Source organism: Coffea arabica, chromosome 3c, assembly GCF_036785885.1.
Source record: "Coffea arabica cultivar ET-39 chromosome 3c, Coffea Arabica ET-39 HiFi, whole genome shotgun sequence".
Taxonomy (NCBI): domain Eukaryota; kingdom Viridiplantae; phylum Streptophyta; class Magnoliopsida; order Gentianales; family Rubiaceae; genus Coffea; species Coffea arabica.
The window spans coordinates 35,746,229-35,762,598 of record NC_092314.1 but is presented as its reverse complement, the minus strand read 5'-3'; the positions used below and the strand labels follow the sequence as shown (position 1 = coordinate 35,762,598).

The 16,370-nt window shown below is 33.9% G+C and overlaps 1 protein-coding gene and 1 long non-coding RNA gene across 4 annotated transcripts; one reads left to right on the top strand and one right to left on the bottom strand.

Annotated features, from left to right (window-relative positions):
* Positions 1-227: 227 nt before the first annotated feature.
* Positions 228-11,634, bottom strand: LOC113720833 (uncharacterized). The gene is made up of 10 exons (XM_072082663.1): positions 11,187-11,634; positions 9,484-9,634; positions 9,194-9,377; positions 8,112-8,182; positions 6,814-6,951; positions 6,625-6,716; positions 2,259-2,530; positions 1,539-1,624; positions 1,317-1,418; positions 228-655 (listed from the first exon to the last, which is right to left on the bottom strand). The coding sequence occupies exons 1-10, from the start codon at positions 11,312-11,314 to the stop codon at positions 494-496; spliced, it is 1,386 nt and encodes a 461-aa protein (XP_071938764.1). The 5' UTR covers positions 11,315-11,634; the 3' UTR covers positions 228-493.
* Positions 11,635-14,343: 2,709 nt separating this feature from the next.
* LOC113720834 (uncharacterized) lies at positions 14,344-16,370 on the top strand. Of its 3 annotated transcripts, none has more exons than XR_011841711.1 (3): positions 14,344-14,783; positions 15,309-15,895; positions 15,997-16,370. It is a non-coding gene; the product is annotated as an uncharacterized lncRNA (long non-coding RNA). The 3 variants fall into 3 exon arrangements; XR_011841712.1 differs by having other exon boundaries at positions 14,370-14,783; positions 15,610-15,895; XR_003455540.2 differs by lacking the exon at positions 14,344-14,783 and having other exon boundaries at positions 14,796-15,895.

Sequence of the window (16,370 nt, the reverse complement as noted above, 5' to 3'; positions counted from 1 at the left end):
GGTACAAATGGAGGGAGCAAAGTGAGAAACAGACAATACCTTCAACTCATCGACTTTTGCTGGTATAAGAAACATTTTGTGCCATAGCAGCTGCCTCAGGAACCAAGACAATCAGAGGCAACTCTCTGGAACTAAGAAATAAATTTTCAAATGTTCTGGATCCCATTATATTCGAACTTATGTTTACGCATTGTGACAAACAAAAAATTACAAAAACAACCAGAGTGTAACAAATTAGAGACTAAACTTTACTTTCCTGCAAATCCTTACTTTCTATTATCAAAGATGTACATAAAAATCAGTTAGAGACAAGGTTATTACAAAAACAGAATATGATCAGCTTTTTGTTGAGAAAACAGATGCCAACAAACAAAATTCAGCCAACTGATTTAATAGGTAAAGATCAGCGCTGATCAGATGTATAGGTTGTGAAAAGAAAATAAAAACAACACATTCAGGAAGATGACCAGCTGGGAATCATGTTGTTCCGTCTTCAGCTAACCAAGTGGCTGGGAGACCTTTTAAACATAGTGTGCCACATGTAAGCTTGGGAAAGAACCATCTCCAGCTCCAAATGACTCCAGTTATTGGTTGGAAGGTGTTGAAGAAACATAACCATATCTTGGAATTCAAGCTTCTGAAGCTTATCGGACCACTGAAAACAAGTCGCATATTCAAAGATGAAGATAGTAGCATTAAATACAGAAAGATGAGACGTCTGTGTCCTTAGTATTTATGGTTGCTCCAAGTAAATCTCTGAATGAATTATCTAACGAAACATGATCAGAATTTTGTACAGAGATGACAAAAATATGGCAAAAAGAAAATCCACGTGAGAACACACAGGTGTGCACAGTGAGTTGCAAAGAGAGATGAGTGCTAATTCAGAAGTACAGATAAGGATTTTCACCCATGAGACAAGTTATTCAGTACCTCGATCATGATTTCTATAACCATCAGTGTCCTATGAAGATTCACATGGTATTTTAAGATCCAGAATTTTAGTCCAGGAGAAATTTAACCTTTATGTGATACCTTCATACAAGAGTGGTTACAAAGATACCAGCACAATCAAGTGTGTTCTTTTGTATGATTATACAAGTAAATACTGTGTGTTATTCTCATGTTTTAATTGTTGCAGAGCAGATTAGTTCAAGAATAACCAAATGGATGAAGATAGTTAACATGAATGACTTGAGCCAAAAAGAAATACCCTCTCCAAAAAGCACAATTACCATACCACTGCTAATCTCCTGTTCTCACTACAAGATATTTAATCAAGAACTTAACAGGCTTAAAGAGAGATTATATCTTACTGTTAACAGGAAACTGGCGAATATGTACACTAAAAATTCAGGCAATGCATCTCCTTCTGCAAGATACGTATCCCACAAGCGGGTAACAAGATGGAAAGGGATCTGTAGAAGCAAAGACGCTGATTGAAATCCCTCATAATTACCCAGGAGTGGGCAACCACATTCATTACATTTACAAATAAATAAACAAAATTAACTCTTGACACAGGAAAAAATACAAACCTCACGTATTAGAAGACAGTTGACCCAGCGGAATGCAAATTGAAGAAACTCAAGCCCTTGATTCTCCATGTGTGTTGATACAGGTTCTGAATCAACGGTACAGAAAAGCAGTAGATGAAAATGAGCGTAATAGGATTCAGACATAATCTTTCAGGTTGCAAGATCATTTATAGACTTATGTTTCTTGAATTTCTTCAGCACCAACATGTACCCAAAAAGCGAAAAATACTTCCGAAGCAAATGAAAGAGCTCTTAGCCAAAAGAATGCCGAATAAACACGACCAAGAAATACCAAAAAGGAACTGTTGACGCAATTGAACCACTTGTGATAGAGTTGTAGGATAAACATAAACCCAGAACCTCCTAGATCCACTACTTGTATACACAAGCAAAGTACCAAAAATAGGACCACAAAGATTAAAATCAAAAACCTTGTGGCCATAAACAATGAACACACATGGTCCCATACAAAAAGTTTATTTATTACCCCATGGCTTCTAAAGGCTCTTATGAACAAATTGATTTTTGAATATGGCAAGTAGTGCAGTTGCAAGATAACAGTTGCCTTCAATTTTTATTTTTTTTATTTTTAGTTTTATAAGAACGATAACCATACTGTTCAAATAAAACAAAAGACCCACATGCAAATTAGATCTTCTCATACATAAGATTATTAGATGATTCCAAGCTTTAGAATTAACAGATAGTAACAGGGTATACCATCAATCCGTCTAACCAATTCCTTCAGCTTAAACACCAGCAGCTGAATTCCTGGTTGAGCAAATGTGTAATGGTCTTGCATACCATCAAGTAACTTTGATAGACACCAATAACAGTCAGCCTCAACATTAGATATTTGATCTGGAGACAGATCTGCAATTGACCAATTCTCAACACTGCCTTCTAAATGTTCTGACAAGAATACTACTAAAAAGGGGGTTGCCAGATCGTTTATTCCTTGAACATATCCACTTGCAGGATGCCGAATAGCCCTGAAAATGGAAAATATTTAAATTTTTCCATAATAAAACATGAAAACCAAGGTTGATTTGGAAATTTACAGGAAAATCATGCAGCAATTACTCATGTAAAACTACAAATAGCACCATTATGGCTTTTATCTGTTTATTGATATAAACTATTGAGAGAAAAATCTCCTCCTTCCGGAAGCCCCTCTTTCTTTCCCTCTGCCTCATTGCCATTCTCGGTCTGTGATACTGACAAATTGGGGAACTGTGGACTTAGCTAAAGTTTTTGTTCTGGTTGAGTCTGAACTGAATTAAAATGTCATTGGTACTTTTCTAATTGCTAACGACAAAAATCAATTAGAAATAGGATATTTTTGTGTATAAGGGTTCTCTTCAGTAGTATGTGTCATTCTCCAGTAAGTTGCTGAACTTTAACAAGTAGAATTTACCTGATTAAACTATAATTTACAATCTTGCAACCAAGCTTCAAGTGCACAAACTCAAGATAAATTCAAATTCTTTGCAGCACATAAAAAAGATTAAAACATCCATTAATGTACCTAATTCTACCTGCCCATTTACCTTGAGCATGATATGCATTTTCTCAAAGGAGGTCAAAAAAGGATTTGACTAACTGGTTGAAAGACTTTGGTTCCAAGTTAGTGAAGTCTCAAAGTATTAGCAGTGCAAGGAGTGCAACAGTTCCCCTGAAGCTAATGTGCTTTCAGTTTTGTAAGTGCAATAGTTGAGCTGTGAAGGGGGGGAGTGGTAGGAAGGGTCATAGTGGTGGAGATGTTTCTTGGAAGGGGATTGGGTGTCCAAGATTTTGAAAGAAGAGAGAAGAAAAGGACGATGTACTGTTAGGACTGGTAAATGGCACTTTTTATGTAAGGCCTTGTCTCAACTTGCTGTTCTATTGCTGGTTGTATAGGAACAGAGGAGACAAGAAGAGGGAAGCAAGGAGAGGAGAAAGAGGCCAAGGTGGTAGTAGATCACTTCTAGGCCAGAGAAATAGTAGGGTATTGCAGCACAGGAACCTAGTAGTATCCATTTTACATTTCTTCTTTAGATTGGACAGCAATTCTGATGAAAGCTCCAGCATAAACACAATCTGCTTTCTTGCCTCCGATTCATGACCAAAACTAACAGAATAACTAAGGCCCTGTTAGATAACCCAATTCAACACTTAATGTGTTCCAACGTTAACATGTTCAGACCTGTTTGATAACTAAAAATATAACATCTTAATTAAGTGCCTCCGCATTGCCTAGGCAAAAATTACTTCAAAAAATAAGTGATAAGACGTTCACTTGTCAGTTAATACAAAATACGCTCAGATGTTAGGATTTAAATACATTTTTAATGGCAAAATAACCCAAAAAAGACAAAATTACTTCCTCCCCTTCTTGTTCGTCATCTGGCATCTCTCTTGTCTTCCTGCCTCTCTTCCTTCTAGCCTCCTTCTCCTTTTCCTTTTCAGCAGACATTATTTCCAATAATAGAAGAGGAGTTTCTTCTTTTTTATAATTTTGTGGTTCATTCTTTTTTATCTTTTAAATAATTAATTCTTATTTTAAATGAAATTAATGCGTGTATAGGTGTGGTATATGTATGTGTGTGTATATATAAGTGTGTGTGTGTAATCAGTGGCAGATCGAGGACCCCAAGGTTAGGGGGGCACAATTATGTCAATATACATCGTATCACAAAAGGCAAAAACTTTCTTATATCATAAATAATTGTATAGATCATATGATAGTTGCATCATCTTTTCAACAGTATTAAGAGTTTCAATTACAAGAATAATGTTGAAGTAATGATACATTTAATATCTTTATACACTAGACAACTATAGTTCTTGTAAAAGGAGTTTAAATGAAGATCATTTATTCATTTGTATGTACCAAAAGTTTAAAGATTGTTCGTTTGTTTTCTATTAATGCTTTATTTTCATTTTTTAGGTCGGAAAAAGAAAAATAAATTACTATTAGAAAAACGAGAGAAAATACTTTTAATTTGGATGTATTCATGTTTAAAATAAGCTACAAAGGCAATTACTTTATAAATTTAGGGGGGGTAACATAATGGGAGAAAGGAAATTTGAAAATTTCAGGAAGTGCAAATATAAGATAAAATTAAAAATTTTAAAATTTCTTAAGGCAACTTTAGGAGCTTTTCATAATTGGGGGATGTTTGTTTTTGTTTTTGGTTTGGGGGGGGGGGGGCGGTGGGGAAAGAGGGGGGGAAAGGATTGGGTTGGGTGGTAAGTCTTGGGTTCAAGACCTCCCACTTACCAAGAAAAAGGGTATTCAGTTGTCTATAATCATCAAATAATAGACATACTACACTATGTATTCAGTGTTCAGGTTCATATAACAAGTTATATGGATTCAATACTTAACAATTCAGTAACTTAACGGATTCAGATTTTGAATTTCAGATTTCAGTTTTCTCAAAGGCAACCTAAATGTTCACACTTTTAAGAGCATAATGGGCCATATAGAACTCTAGATTGTTGAAAGAACAGAACTTTATAAAGAGATTAGTCTACTGGTCATTTAAGTTTTCTGTGAGAGAAAATTGCTGAAATAAGCAAACAACAAATGCGAAACTGCATATAAGCAACGTAACAAACATTATATTATGAATATCAGTCTAATGCATCCAAAAGATCATTCTCATTGAGCTCGGCAGTTACATTTATAATAGGAATGCTTACAGCAGCTCCTTATAATACCACAGATGGTTAATTGAATGGAATGCCTTACCAGCGTAACAACTTATCATCAGAGAACACTTGCAAAACGTGCCCAAGAGTTATAGAGGTTTCAAAGTTTTTCTAACATTTCCAAATTCAAATTTCAAGACCTCCAATTGGCCTAATTTTCTAGCTAAATTCTAAAATGGATCAAGTAAATTGTCCTCAAAGTTAACAGGACAGACTCATTCAAATCTTCCATCCATCTCCAAGAGTAAGAAAAATGAATGCCTATAGAAGTAGAAAAATAGCTTGTAGTAATTTTCAAATTTAAAAGATTTCTCCACTGTATTCATGCCTGGTCCTTTCTTCCCCTGAAATTCTCTTAATCTGATCAAGATGTTCTTTTCCATCTTTATTTCCACCTCTTGCCAACTATTGATAACCAGTGAAATGAAGAGTTCTCAGCCCTGGTTTTCCATGGTAGTTTAACATAATGTTTTCTCCCTAGCATGTACCATATTTAACTTCATACATATCCTATTCAGTGAGATATAAGAGACACATATCTATCCATCAAAACCTTCTGAAAATATTTTTTCTGGTAGTCATTACACAAACCTGGCAATCAAAAGGAAAAAGAAATACACAGTGGATGGCCTACTTCCTAGAGACGCAACTAGTAAAAGGAATTTGTGGAAACTACAGTATGTAAAAATTTAAAAATTCCAAAAGGCTCTGATTGATAAATAATGTCAAATAAGTTCCCAATCTTTCTTTTTGCTACATTTACACAGTCCAGTGCAAGCATCTCCTGGATCACTTAGAAGATCTGTATGACCAAAGGTGGATCTACAAAGGGGGTAATGGGGGCGCGTGCCTCCACTGCCCCAATTAAGTTGTGTTATCATGTGAATATATATTATATTACACGAAAAAGATGCAGCACTTTTTTATGTGTATATTGTTGTTGTGCACTCCATCCATCCAATTTCATATGTCACGATCAACTTTGCAAACAGTTTAAGAAAAGTAAAATTTGACTATAATACATGAGCTGTTAAAGCAACTTTTTCCATTATTGCCACTAAATTAATATTCAACTTTTTATTAGTTCAGTTTGAAATTTTGAAAAAGGCCCAATAGAACATGACTTAAATGTTTTCCCCTGAATATTGTAGGAAGGGCACTACAGGAAAGTTGGGCACTATTTATTTCTATTTTTAGACCATGACTACAATTTTGAGCCAAACCAAAATAGAAACCAAGACCTATAAAATGGGCCAGAGGGAGTACCTACTTTTAGGAAAGACAGAAACTAGCAATTATTTCCTGCTCCACCACTGTATATGACATTGACCAATTCAACCAGTTCAGAAGGATTACTATCATATGTCTATCAGCATAAAAGGTAACTAACCATATATAAAGTATGCGCTCCAAAGATTTCTGAACTTCAGGTTGTTGAAAAAAAGAGACATCAGGTACAGTTCTTGGACAATCAACAGCAATCTGAAAAGAATAATTGGAACATATGAATATGTGGTTACACAAGGCTGCCAATACATTGTCAGGAGATAATAACCAAGAGGAATAGCCTCTAATAAACCTGCCGGAGCATGTTAATCTCTTCATCTGTACGCTCAGTGTCTTGAACATCATAATACTGAGCAACACAATCAAGATACTCCAGGCGCTTTCTCCTCAAAACTCCCTCCCTTCTATCTGAATTAGGGGGTGCATATCCCTGTTGTCAGTTCATTATTTAAATTTCAAAAAGCAACAACAATCTTTCCAGCTAGATATTCTAAATTTCTTTAATTAATCAATGCGAATATGCAAGCCAGGAAATAGCTGAACAGAATTTATGAAGATAAACTAGTCTTTGCAGTACACAAGTTACAAATCAACTTAAATTAGCTAGACTAAACTTCATCTTTTTCCTTTTTTCACTCCTGCATTAATTGTGGAAAAGGCTAAGAAGTTTTTCTTGAAAATTGAGTGGCAGAAGACCAGCATAGAAAATGAGATGCGAAAACGAAGCTTCAAAAGGCACTAATATTATATATACAGAACAATAAAAGAACCTAGATAATAACCTAAATAATATACAGCATCAACAGAAAGTTTCGTTATTAAACAAGAAGCACAAAAGTTCAAATCAACACCTTTTGTAAAGCACCTTACATCTACCGAGAGACAGAGGTTTCACAGATAAACATAATGGGAAAATTTCGAAGTTCCATCTGAAAAAACTAGACATCTATGTAAATAATCAAATTCACGACAAAATGGATAGACATCCATCTTAAGTTCTTAACAGAGAAGAAAACACAGCCAACTCTCACTACCAAAACGCCAAACAACTCCAAGAGAGACTTTCAAAGATTATATGAAAAAAAGCACCACAGAATTTTAGATAATCTACTACATGAAAAATAATCAACACAATTCCCAAGCGAAACAGAAAGGACAACTATTTTGTTCTTTCTACCAACCTCCAATGTCTCCTTCATCATATTTTCTGTGTTATCTCAAACCTTTTTAGTCTCATATGAGTTAAAGTAAACAAGTGCAGAAATGTAAAGATAAAAAGGGCCAGTATTATCTACAGGAAAGACTACAGTGATGAAAAGTATCTTAACTAAACAAAACTCCCAAAACTTTTGCAGTGCATTTCCGAGACACAATCTTCTGTAACCATAGTATTCTTTAATTTCTATTTTCCTGCCTGTAAAAACATATAGGCCAAAGTTTTGTCACAGCCATTTTTGAGATATATTGCAGCTGGTCAAATAGAACCATCAGATGCAGCATAGACGGAGGCAATAATTAACATGAAATTACCAACCATGCTATTTGAATCAAAAAACTTTAGACAGGCTAGTTTTTAGCATAATGGCATACCAAAAGAAGTCTCCACACACTTGGCCGCAAATATTGTGGAACACCACTCCAGGCTAGTTCACGCAGGTTATCTGTAAGATAAGAATGGCAAAAAATCAATAGGATTCTGAAATTGAATTCTTCAATCAATAACAAAACAGAATAACATATTGATTGCACAATCATTTTCCAAAAGAAACCTATGTTTCATATAGTATATACTGACCTGAACTAGCTTTCTCATACAAGAACAAAGTTAATATCTTCCTCAACTTGAAAATCAAGGATTTGTCATGATGCTTCCCAAAAATCCAAATTATTCTTTCAGTTTACACCTATTATACTAGTTATCTCAAAGCTTCTTCTTCACACCTCTCATCAAAGGCGGGGATCTTACAAATATATGATCAGCAGGCGGGGATCTTACAAATATATGATCATCAGGCGAGGATCTTACAAATATATGATCACCGATTATCAATCAGAAAAGGGGGGAAAAACAATTCAATGACAGTCTCAACAACAGAAATGCTTTTTCAGAACAAACAACTTCAATAACCTTTTATTATGTCAAAGCTACTTAATTCTGTAAAAATGTTGCTTTTTTACAGCTGATATGCTGCAGCTACAACTGGTTTTCCCCCCATAATTTATATAATAAAATTACCACTGTTCAGTAACAACTTTTTGTGCACCAAGTACTGGACTGCAAGCTTGTAATACGCTAATTATTGTAGCGCCTGCTGGTTTCAGCTAGGGATTTTTCCATCAATATGTCATCTTCCTATGTATAGCCTCAGGCGCAGAAAGGAAAAATCAAAGTATAAAAGTTACTTGAAAACTTTAAGGCCACTTGTCTACCAGCCACACTTATATCCATAAAACTTGCAAAACAGTCTAAAACACCCAAAGTGGGACTAGAGAACTTTAATTCCTCCCTCCAGGAGAAAAAGAATAAGAAACAAGATGAATACAAAATTGAAGAACATTAAATATATGATTATCCAGCTTACACAACCATATCTAAACCAGGAAAATTCTTAAATACTATCATCGCAAGCAAAGACAATGATTCAGATGTATTATAGAAAAATTATTAATACCTAGAATAACAGTCGTCCCAGACAATTCTTTTGTGAACTTCATCAATCTTGCGGAATCTGTAGCTCTAGCACCCACCGTGGGTTTCTGAACCTCTCTAGATGCATTTTCTGAATTTGAGGTTGACAATTTCATTTTGCTAAAAGATGTAGTAGTACTTGCATTACTTCTGTTTTGGAGTCCATCCTAAACTCAAAAAGAAAATCTTAATAAGAACATGTTACTAATCAAAGCAAATTACAGAATTACCACTACATAAGGAGACAATGGGAGGAGTGGCTTATCCTAAAACCTGACTAGATTCAGCCACTCGTTCACTGGAACCAGTATCATTATCTGATAAACTCCTGTTACTATCTGGAGACCTTAGAATTAAGTCATCCTGTGGATCTGTCCTCCTTGTGATTAGTATCTTACCAGGAAAACTGCGCCCTTTCAGCAACCTAAATGGCATTAAAAGACCATTCAAAAAATTTCTCCACAATTCATAACAAAAGATCAAAAAGAGATTGTAAGCTGAATATTTGTCATAGAGCCTCCAACATTATGAATTTCAACATAGATTCAAAATGAAGATATGTATGCCAATGACTACCATTACCAAACCTTAAATTAAAGGGCTACTAACGAGTATATCCTGGATCACAGGGGCTACTTCTTTTACTAAAACTACTAAATGGTGAATGTTAAGCATGATTTTTCAAAATATGGCCATAAAGCTCCAAAGTCCTCTGGAACCAGTTATTATGTGTAAAACCTTTACCAGAAAAAAGGGAAAAAATTTAAATTGAAAAACATATCGCTCATGCACTTTGAGCACTCTAATGGCCCGTTTGGAAGGTGAGTTTTATGGGTGTTTGTCTAAAACTTACTGTAGAAGTTTTTAAAAAAATTTTTGAAGTGTGTTTTTTTTTGAGTATTTTGAAGTGTATAGTTTAAAAACTTTGAAAAGTTTTTTGAGGTTACTGTAGCAAAACTTTTTAAAAAACTTGACTTCTCTTGGTATACTCCACAAAATTATGGAGTACCAATTCAAGTACCTTGTGCTATAATTTATCCTTGGAGAGCAATCACAAACCTAAGAAGTATAAATCAACAACTAGAACCACTGACATATTCAATTTAAAAAAAAAATCACAAATCTTGGAGACCAAACAAAGCAGCAGTACAACCTATGGGACATAAATCATACATCATCATTGAAGATTATAAATTTTTCAAAGCAGGGATTGACATTGCTTTCCCCTATACATAGGATAAGAGCAAGCAGCATTGCTGCCCGAAACTTCAAAATCCAGAAAATGAGAGACTCTTCAACAATTTTAGGAGTTTGTGGATAACCCAAGTGGGTAGATATACCAACTTTCTAGAAATAATAAAAACAAAATCGAAATTGACGATTAAGCAGTAGCATTACCATTTTGCATCCTAAACATGAGAAGTGCAAAAAGAGTTCTACTCTTTCAGAATTAAATAACTCTTAATGAAAACTAACATAAAATCCAATCAAATTGAATAACCATTCAAAACTAATAATCATGAAAATAGGAGCAAGCTAGTCTACCTTTTCCCACATTAATAATATTCCCATCCACAAAACTTGCCAAATTTCTATTCACCACAAATACAAATATATCAAACATCCAGAGATAACCGGAAATTGCACCTATTTAACTACCAATTTAACAAATCAACTAAGTTATAGCTGTTAAATGAGCAGAAATTTTCAAAAAAAAAAAAAAAACACAAAAAGTCAAAGCTCAAAACTTGAAGAAAAATTTCACAAATTGATACTATTTCCTCTTCCTCACTGATCACACACTATAAACTCTAATTGAATGAGACCCGTCTGGATTTTCTCAAATAATTCCTAACTGGGTACTCAGATATGATAAAAGAGCTGCGTTGAATAGCACAAAGTTGGCGCCTTAAATTTTCTGACAGAAAACTTTTTAGACATTGCTGGATCTGTTTTATATGCAAGTTACAGCATACCCGTGAACACTTCTGAGAGTTTGATTGAATCTTGAATCGACAGCAGAAGAAGCTGAAGAGGGAGATGTCTCTTTCTTTAGATCTTCTTCCTTGAAACTGCTGTTGCGGCTCCTCATGACTTCCCACATCAAAAACCCACCAAAATCAAGCAAAATCCATGAATCCTCGACTACCCAAGCACAAATTAGTCTATGAAATCCAAAGGTAGCAATTGGTTCCCATCTGGTGGACTCTCAAAATCCCAATAAATTAAAAGCCATATGCAACACCAAGAATGAAAGCGAAGGGTGGAATCACTGACGGAGATTCTTCTTAACTATGTGGGAGGAAGGTGGCGGACCGGTGGTGGTGGTGGTGGAAGAAGATTAGTCGTGCAATTGGGAGAACAGAGGGTTAGCGAGGCAGAGAAAGCTTCTGTATTGTTCTGTTTTCATATTTTCGGTTTGGTTATTTTCCTTGGAATTGGGTTGGAAATTCCTTTTTCACTCTTTATTCGGTTTATTTCCTTTTTTGTTTTCCAAAATACTCCTTTCTTCCTTTATCTTGCTCTGTTGTCCTTTAGGATATGCAAATCCTGTACATTGAAATATTTGAAAATTTCGGACCTTATTTGGATTGCTATTTTATGGGGAAAAGTTTTTATGTTTTTCTTGAATATATCCTAGACCCATTTTTCAAAATCATCTATTTAGTGTAATGGGTAGATGGTATTTGCTCAAACTATGGAATTCAGTTTATAGCTTGGCCAAATCTCAGGAAAAATAAATGTGATTAACCCTTCTTGTTAGAGGGCCAATTTTTTTATTCATTTATAACTAAAATTAGAAAAGCACATGAAAAATCCAAACTAAAGTTTGTAATTAGTTTGAAATTCACTATCATGGCGATAAGGGTGTCAATTGGGCTCTATAGGTAGTTTTAATAAGTTCAAACTCGATTCAAAAAACAAACGGGACTTTAGACTTATGCACTTTTGAACTCGAGCCTAAATTAGAAAGTTCAAATTTGACTCATCATTTAATCTGAGCTTTCGAGCTCATATCAAGTTCGATTCAAATTCATAATTTACTTCATAATCATATATAATATATTAATATTTATAAATTTTTATACAAAATTTTAATATTTTAATATTATAATATGTATATTTATATATACATGCATTTTTTTAATGATTTAATATGCAATTATATACGTTATATATACAATTATACAGATGAACAGGATGGGCCTTAATCACCCTTGAGTTTTGTGAGGTCCAATCTCGACTCACATTTAATTTAGGCTTATTATTTAGATTCAAAATTTGCCCTCCTCTATTAAACATGCAACTCAACAGGCTTTTTTATGGATTGAATGGGTTTGAATTGGGCTAGTCCAACCCTATTGACAGTTCTATATGGAAACAAAGTTCTCCAAATTCTTAGGAAATAGAGTATTACTATTTTTTTAACAAACGCTTCAAAAAAACTATTTTTTTAACTAGGTTTTTCTAACTGGTACTTATTAAACACTTAATAATACATCTAAATTTTACCCAATTTATCATGTATATATGCACCCTAAGAACTACAACCCTCCCTAGTATTTATACATTTTTCTTAATTAATCTTACTTTTTCAACAATCTAACACCTAAATTGCATCTCTACGGGTGCCTAGACTCTTATTTTTTCACCAAAACAATTAAAGCAACTATTATTTTTGGTTAATTACATTTGCCTTCCTTGACTTTGGTGAGATTACAAGAGATGTTATGAATTTTAAATTGTTACATTCAAACAGTTTGACTTACACTTTGGATCTGTTTAAATTTTTTTCCAAATAATTTTTTCACTTCCAGTATAAATATGTTTTTTAATTATTGTTTTTATTATTTCAACTGTCTTACAATCTCACACATCATATCATAAAATTTTTTACAGTATTATTCTAAAAACCTTTGTCCAAATGGTCTCCAATCCAAATAGAATTCCTCGGCACAATGGACTTGGAAGCAAGAATGAACCTTCAAAAAGATCGTCCAAATTTTTGGCGTTAAGATTGGCAAAAAATGTGGCTTTTAGAAGACATAAAATTGTCAGCATTATTTGACCCCAAAATTTTTTTTTTTAAAAAATAAAATGATCCCAGAGGTGTATTCTGTTCATTTAAATCTACATGTTAGTAGCTTGTAGTTGCAATCTGTGTTTCTTGACTTAGAACATATATTATGTTTCGCATTTGGTCTCAAACAATCTCCTTTTCTTTTTATTTAGCACAAGCAAGTTTTCTCTTCCACTTTGTAGAATGCATGTAAATTTAAAGTTTGTTGTATATCCATTGTTAGGGTTGTTCGTTCCATCTCATTTGATTTTTTTTCAAATGACTGTCTTATTTTGTTTCCTTGAAATTATTTCAACTTTGGCTTCAATTACTAGTTCTATTTATCTAGGCTTGAATTTGGTCATTTCATAAAGGGTGTATCATTTGGATTGTGTTTTTGAAAGAGTTTTGATTTCGATTCCTACTAGACTATTTCAAGAATTTTCAAGGGAAAAGGAAAAAAAAAAAAAAGCAAGGCTATGAAGCAAACTAAAATTTTCCTAAATTTTATGTAATTTGTAGGGCTACAATACATTCGAGTAACTTGACTCTAGCTCGCGAGTAGCTCGGTCAACTACTACAGAGCTCGAGCCAATCTCGAACTACTTGATTAGGCCTATGAGTTGAGCTCAAATAAGTATAATATGCGCTTGTGAGCTCGACGAGCTCTAACGAGTATTCGTGCAAATATTTAATTAATATTTTAGGAATATTCAAATGACTTCTTTGGGCTGCTTATTTGAAATAATTATGACCATATCTAGTTTTATTATAAATTTTGTGAAGATTGAATGAGTCATTTTGCTATAAAAAAAAATAATGGAATTAGGGACCAACAGGGGCGGATTTACAGTGGGGGCACTGGGGGCACGGGCCCCCACTGCCCTCCTTAAATTCCTATAATACTCCTATAATTTTGATACAATTTTAATGGTGCCCCCAGAATTTTTTTAAAAAAATATGAAAGAATGGGTCACAAAATTTATATCATTCACTTTCCTCCTCTAAGGACCAGATATCAATTATATCAGTCATTACTTTTGGTCCCCACTCTCCAAGTTTCCTTTACTCCTGTGGTCCCCATTTCACTTCATAACCCACGACTCCTCTTCTTCCACACCCAACTAACTACTCTTTCTTTTTATTACTTCATCCAATCAACATTAATCATTTACTTCCTTTGTCCCCATTCCCCAATTTTCTTTTCCTCTTTTGCCTCTTGGTTGTCCCCACTGAAAATGGTCTCTCCCATCAAATAGTCCGATCCTGGTTTTCCTGTCATGAAAATGGTGTTGTTGACTACTTCAAACAGTGTTCCATTAAAGGAGTAGGCTTTTTGAAAACCAAGACCTGCTTTCTTCAGTTCAACCGCAAGAAACCAGTCCTTGAAGCTGACTTCTTTCCAATTAAATAACGTGATATGGGGCACAAAGGAAGTAAAGGGACCTGAGTCTGCCACAGTGCCACTGATTTGCAACTCTTTTCACCAATTTTGGGAGACCATTAAAATCAGGTTCTAAACAATTACTTATTATTATTATTATTTTAAATTTGTTTGCAAATATATTTCTAGAGCATGAGATTATTACTGTTTTAGAGAAATTTGAAAATTGATTAGTTAATGTAATAACTAATAAATGGGTTATTTGATATTTGATAAATATTTTAACTTGTGAAATGGTGATTTTATAGATTTATAATTTATAATTTATTTTTTATTTTCCTTGATTAGTTTCTTATTTGGAGTTAATGTAATGATGAATAGAGGGCCATTTGACATATATTTTAACTTTTAAATTATTCTTATATGGATCCTTTTGTCTAATTAACTTGATTATGTTCATATATTCTGATTAATGATTTGATATAGTAATGAATGAATAAGTTGTGATTTGATATAGTAATGATATGTTGTGATTAATGATTTAATAAATAACTTTAACTTGTAAAATAGTTCTTGGATAGATTATTAGATTTTATTGTACATTTAATATTTTAATTGGATTAGTATCTTATATATTGATTTTAATTTCTTTAGCTATGGAGAGATATTTCAAGAGGAAATCAATGGAAAAAGAGCCATCTAATAAAGAAGAAGCCAAGGATAATGAAGGTGCAAAAAATGACAATAAAAGAAATTTTTAAATAAAATTATTATTACATTAATAATTTTGAGTTTGTCTTTTTACGTTTTTCATGGAATATACATATCAATTGTACTTGTTAGTGAATTTATTTATTTTTTGCTCAAAAAATTAAAAAAAGAGTAGATAAAAAATTTTAGTATTATTTGTGCCCCCACTAAGATTTTTTTCTGGCTCCGCCCCTGGGGACCAAAGAAAAGAAATGTCACAAAATAAGAAGTCTTGAAGAAACTTCTTCCTCCCGTAGTCCCTCTTCAACATGGAGATTGGATGAAGCTCATCACCTACTAGAGCTCCACCCTAACTCGATTGATATCTTCCACGACCATGAGCTTAAGCTTCATTAGACGGTAACGGTAAATGGCATTGACTTCAATCTGAAGGGGATGAATATTAGGAGGAGCCGAAATTAGTGAGGTGAAGCAGTGGAGGTTGCAGATGATAATGTAAAGTTTCATCAGTTGCATTGCTATTATTTGAGGTAATTCTATTGTACTTGTGTATGAAACATGTTAATTACAAATCCATTTTTGCTAATTTAGGGAGAATTTGTTAAACCTAAAACCCTAACACCAAAATTAGGATTTGCAATTGTGAAGGTATTTCAGAGCACAGATGAGAGCTGGGTTGCTGTCTTGTGATTGGGGAAGTAATAAAAATTTAGGAAAATGTAGGAGGATAGCTCAATTTGTTGGACACTGGACTCCTACATTGGCGCAATAGAGGCAACGCCGCTGGAGTGGGCAAGTGAATGAATGAAACTGCCTTGCTACTTTTTTTTTCCTTGAGAATATCACATAATTCACGCTGCCTTCTTGCTTTCTTGTTTGGAAGACGAAGAAAAAGAAATTTAAACAGTGACAGCTTTTGAGAATTTGAGTCATGGTTGTGTAAAAGCTTACATTGCTGGGCTATTGTCATTGTTCTTGAGTATATATAATCACTGTCCAAAACAA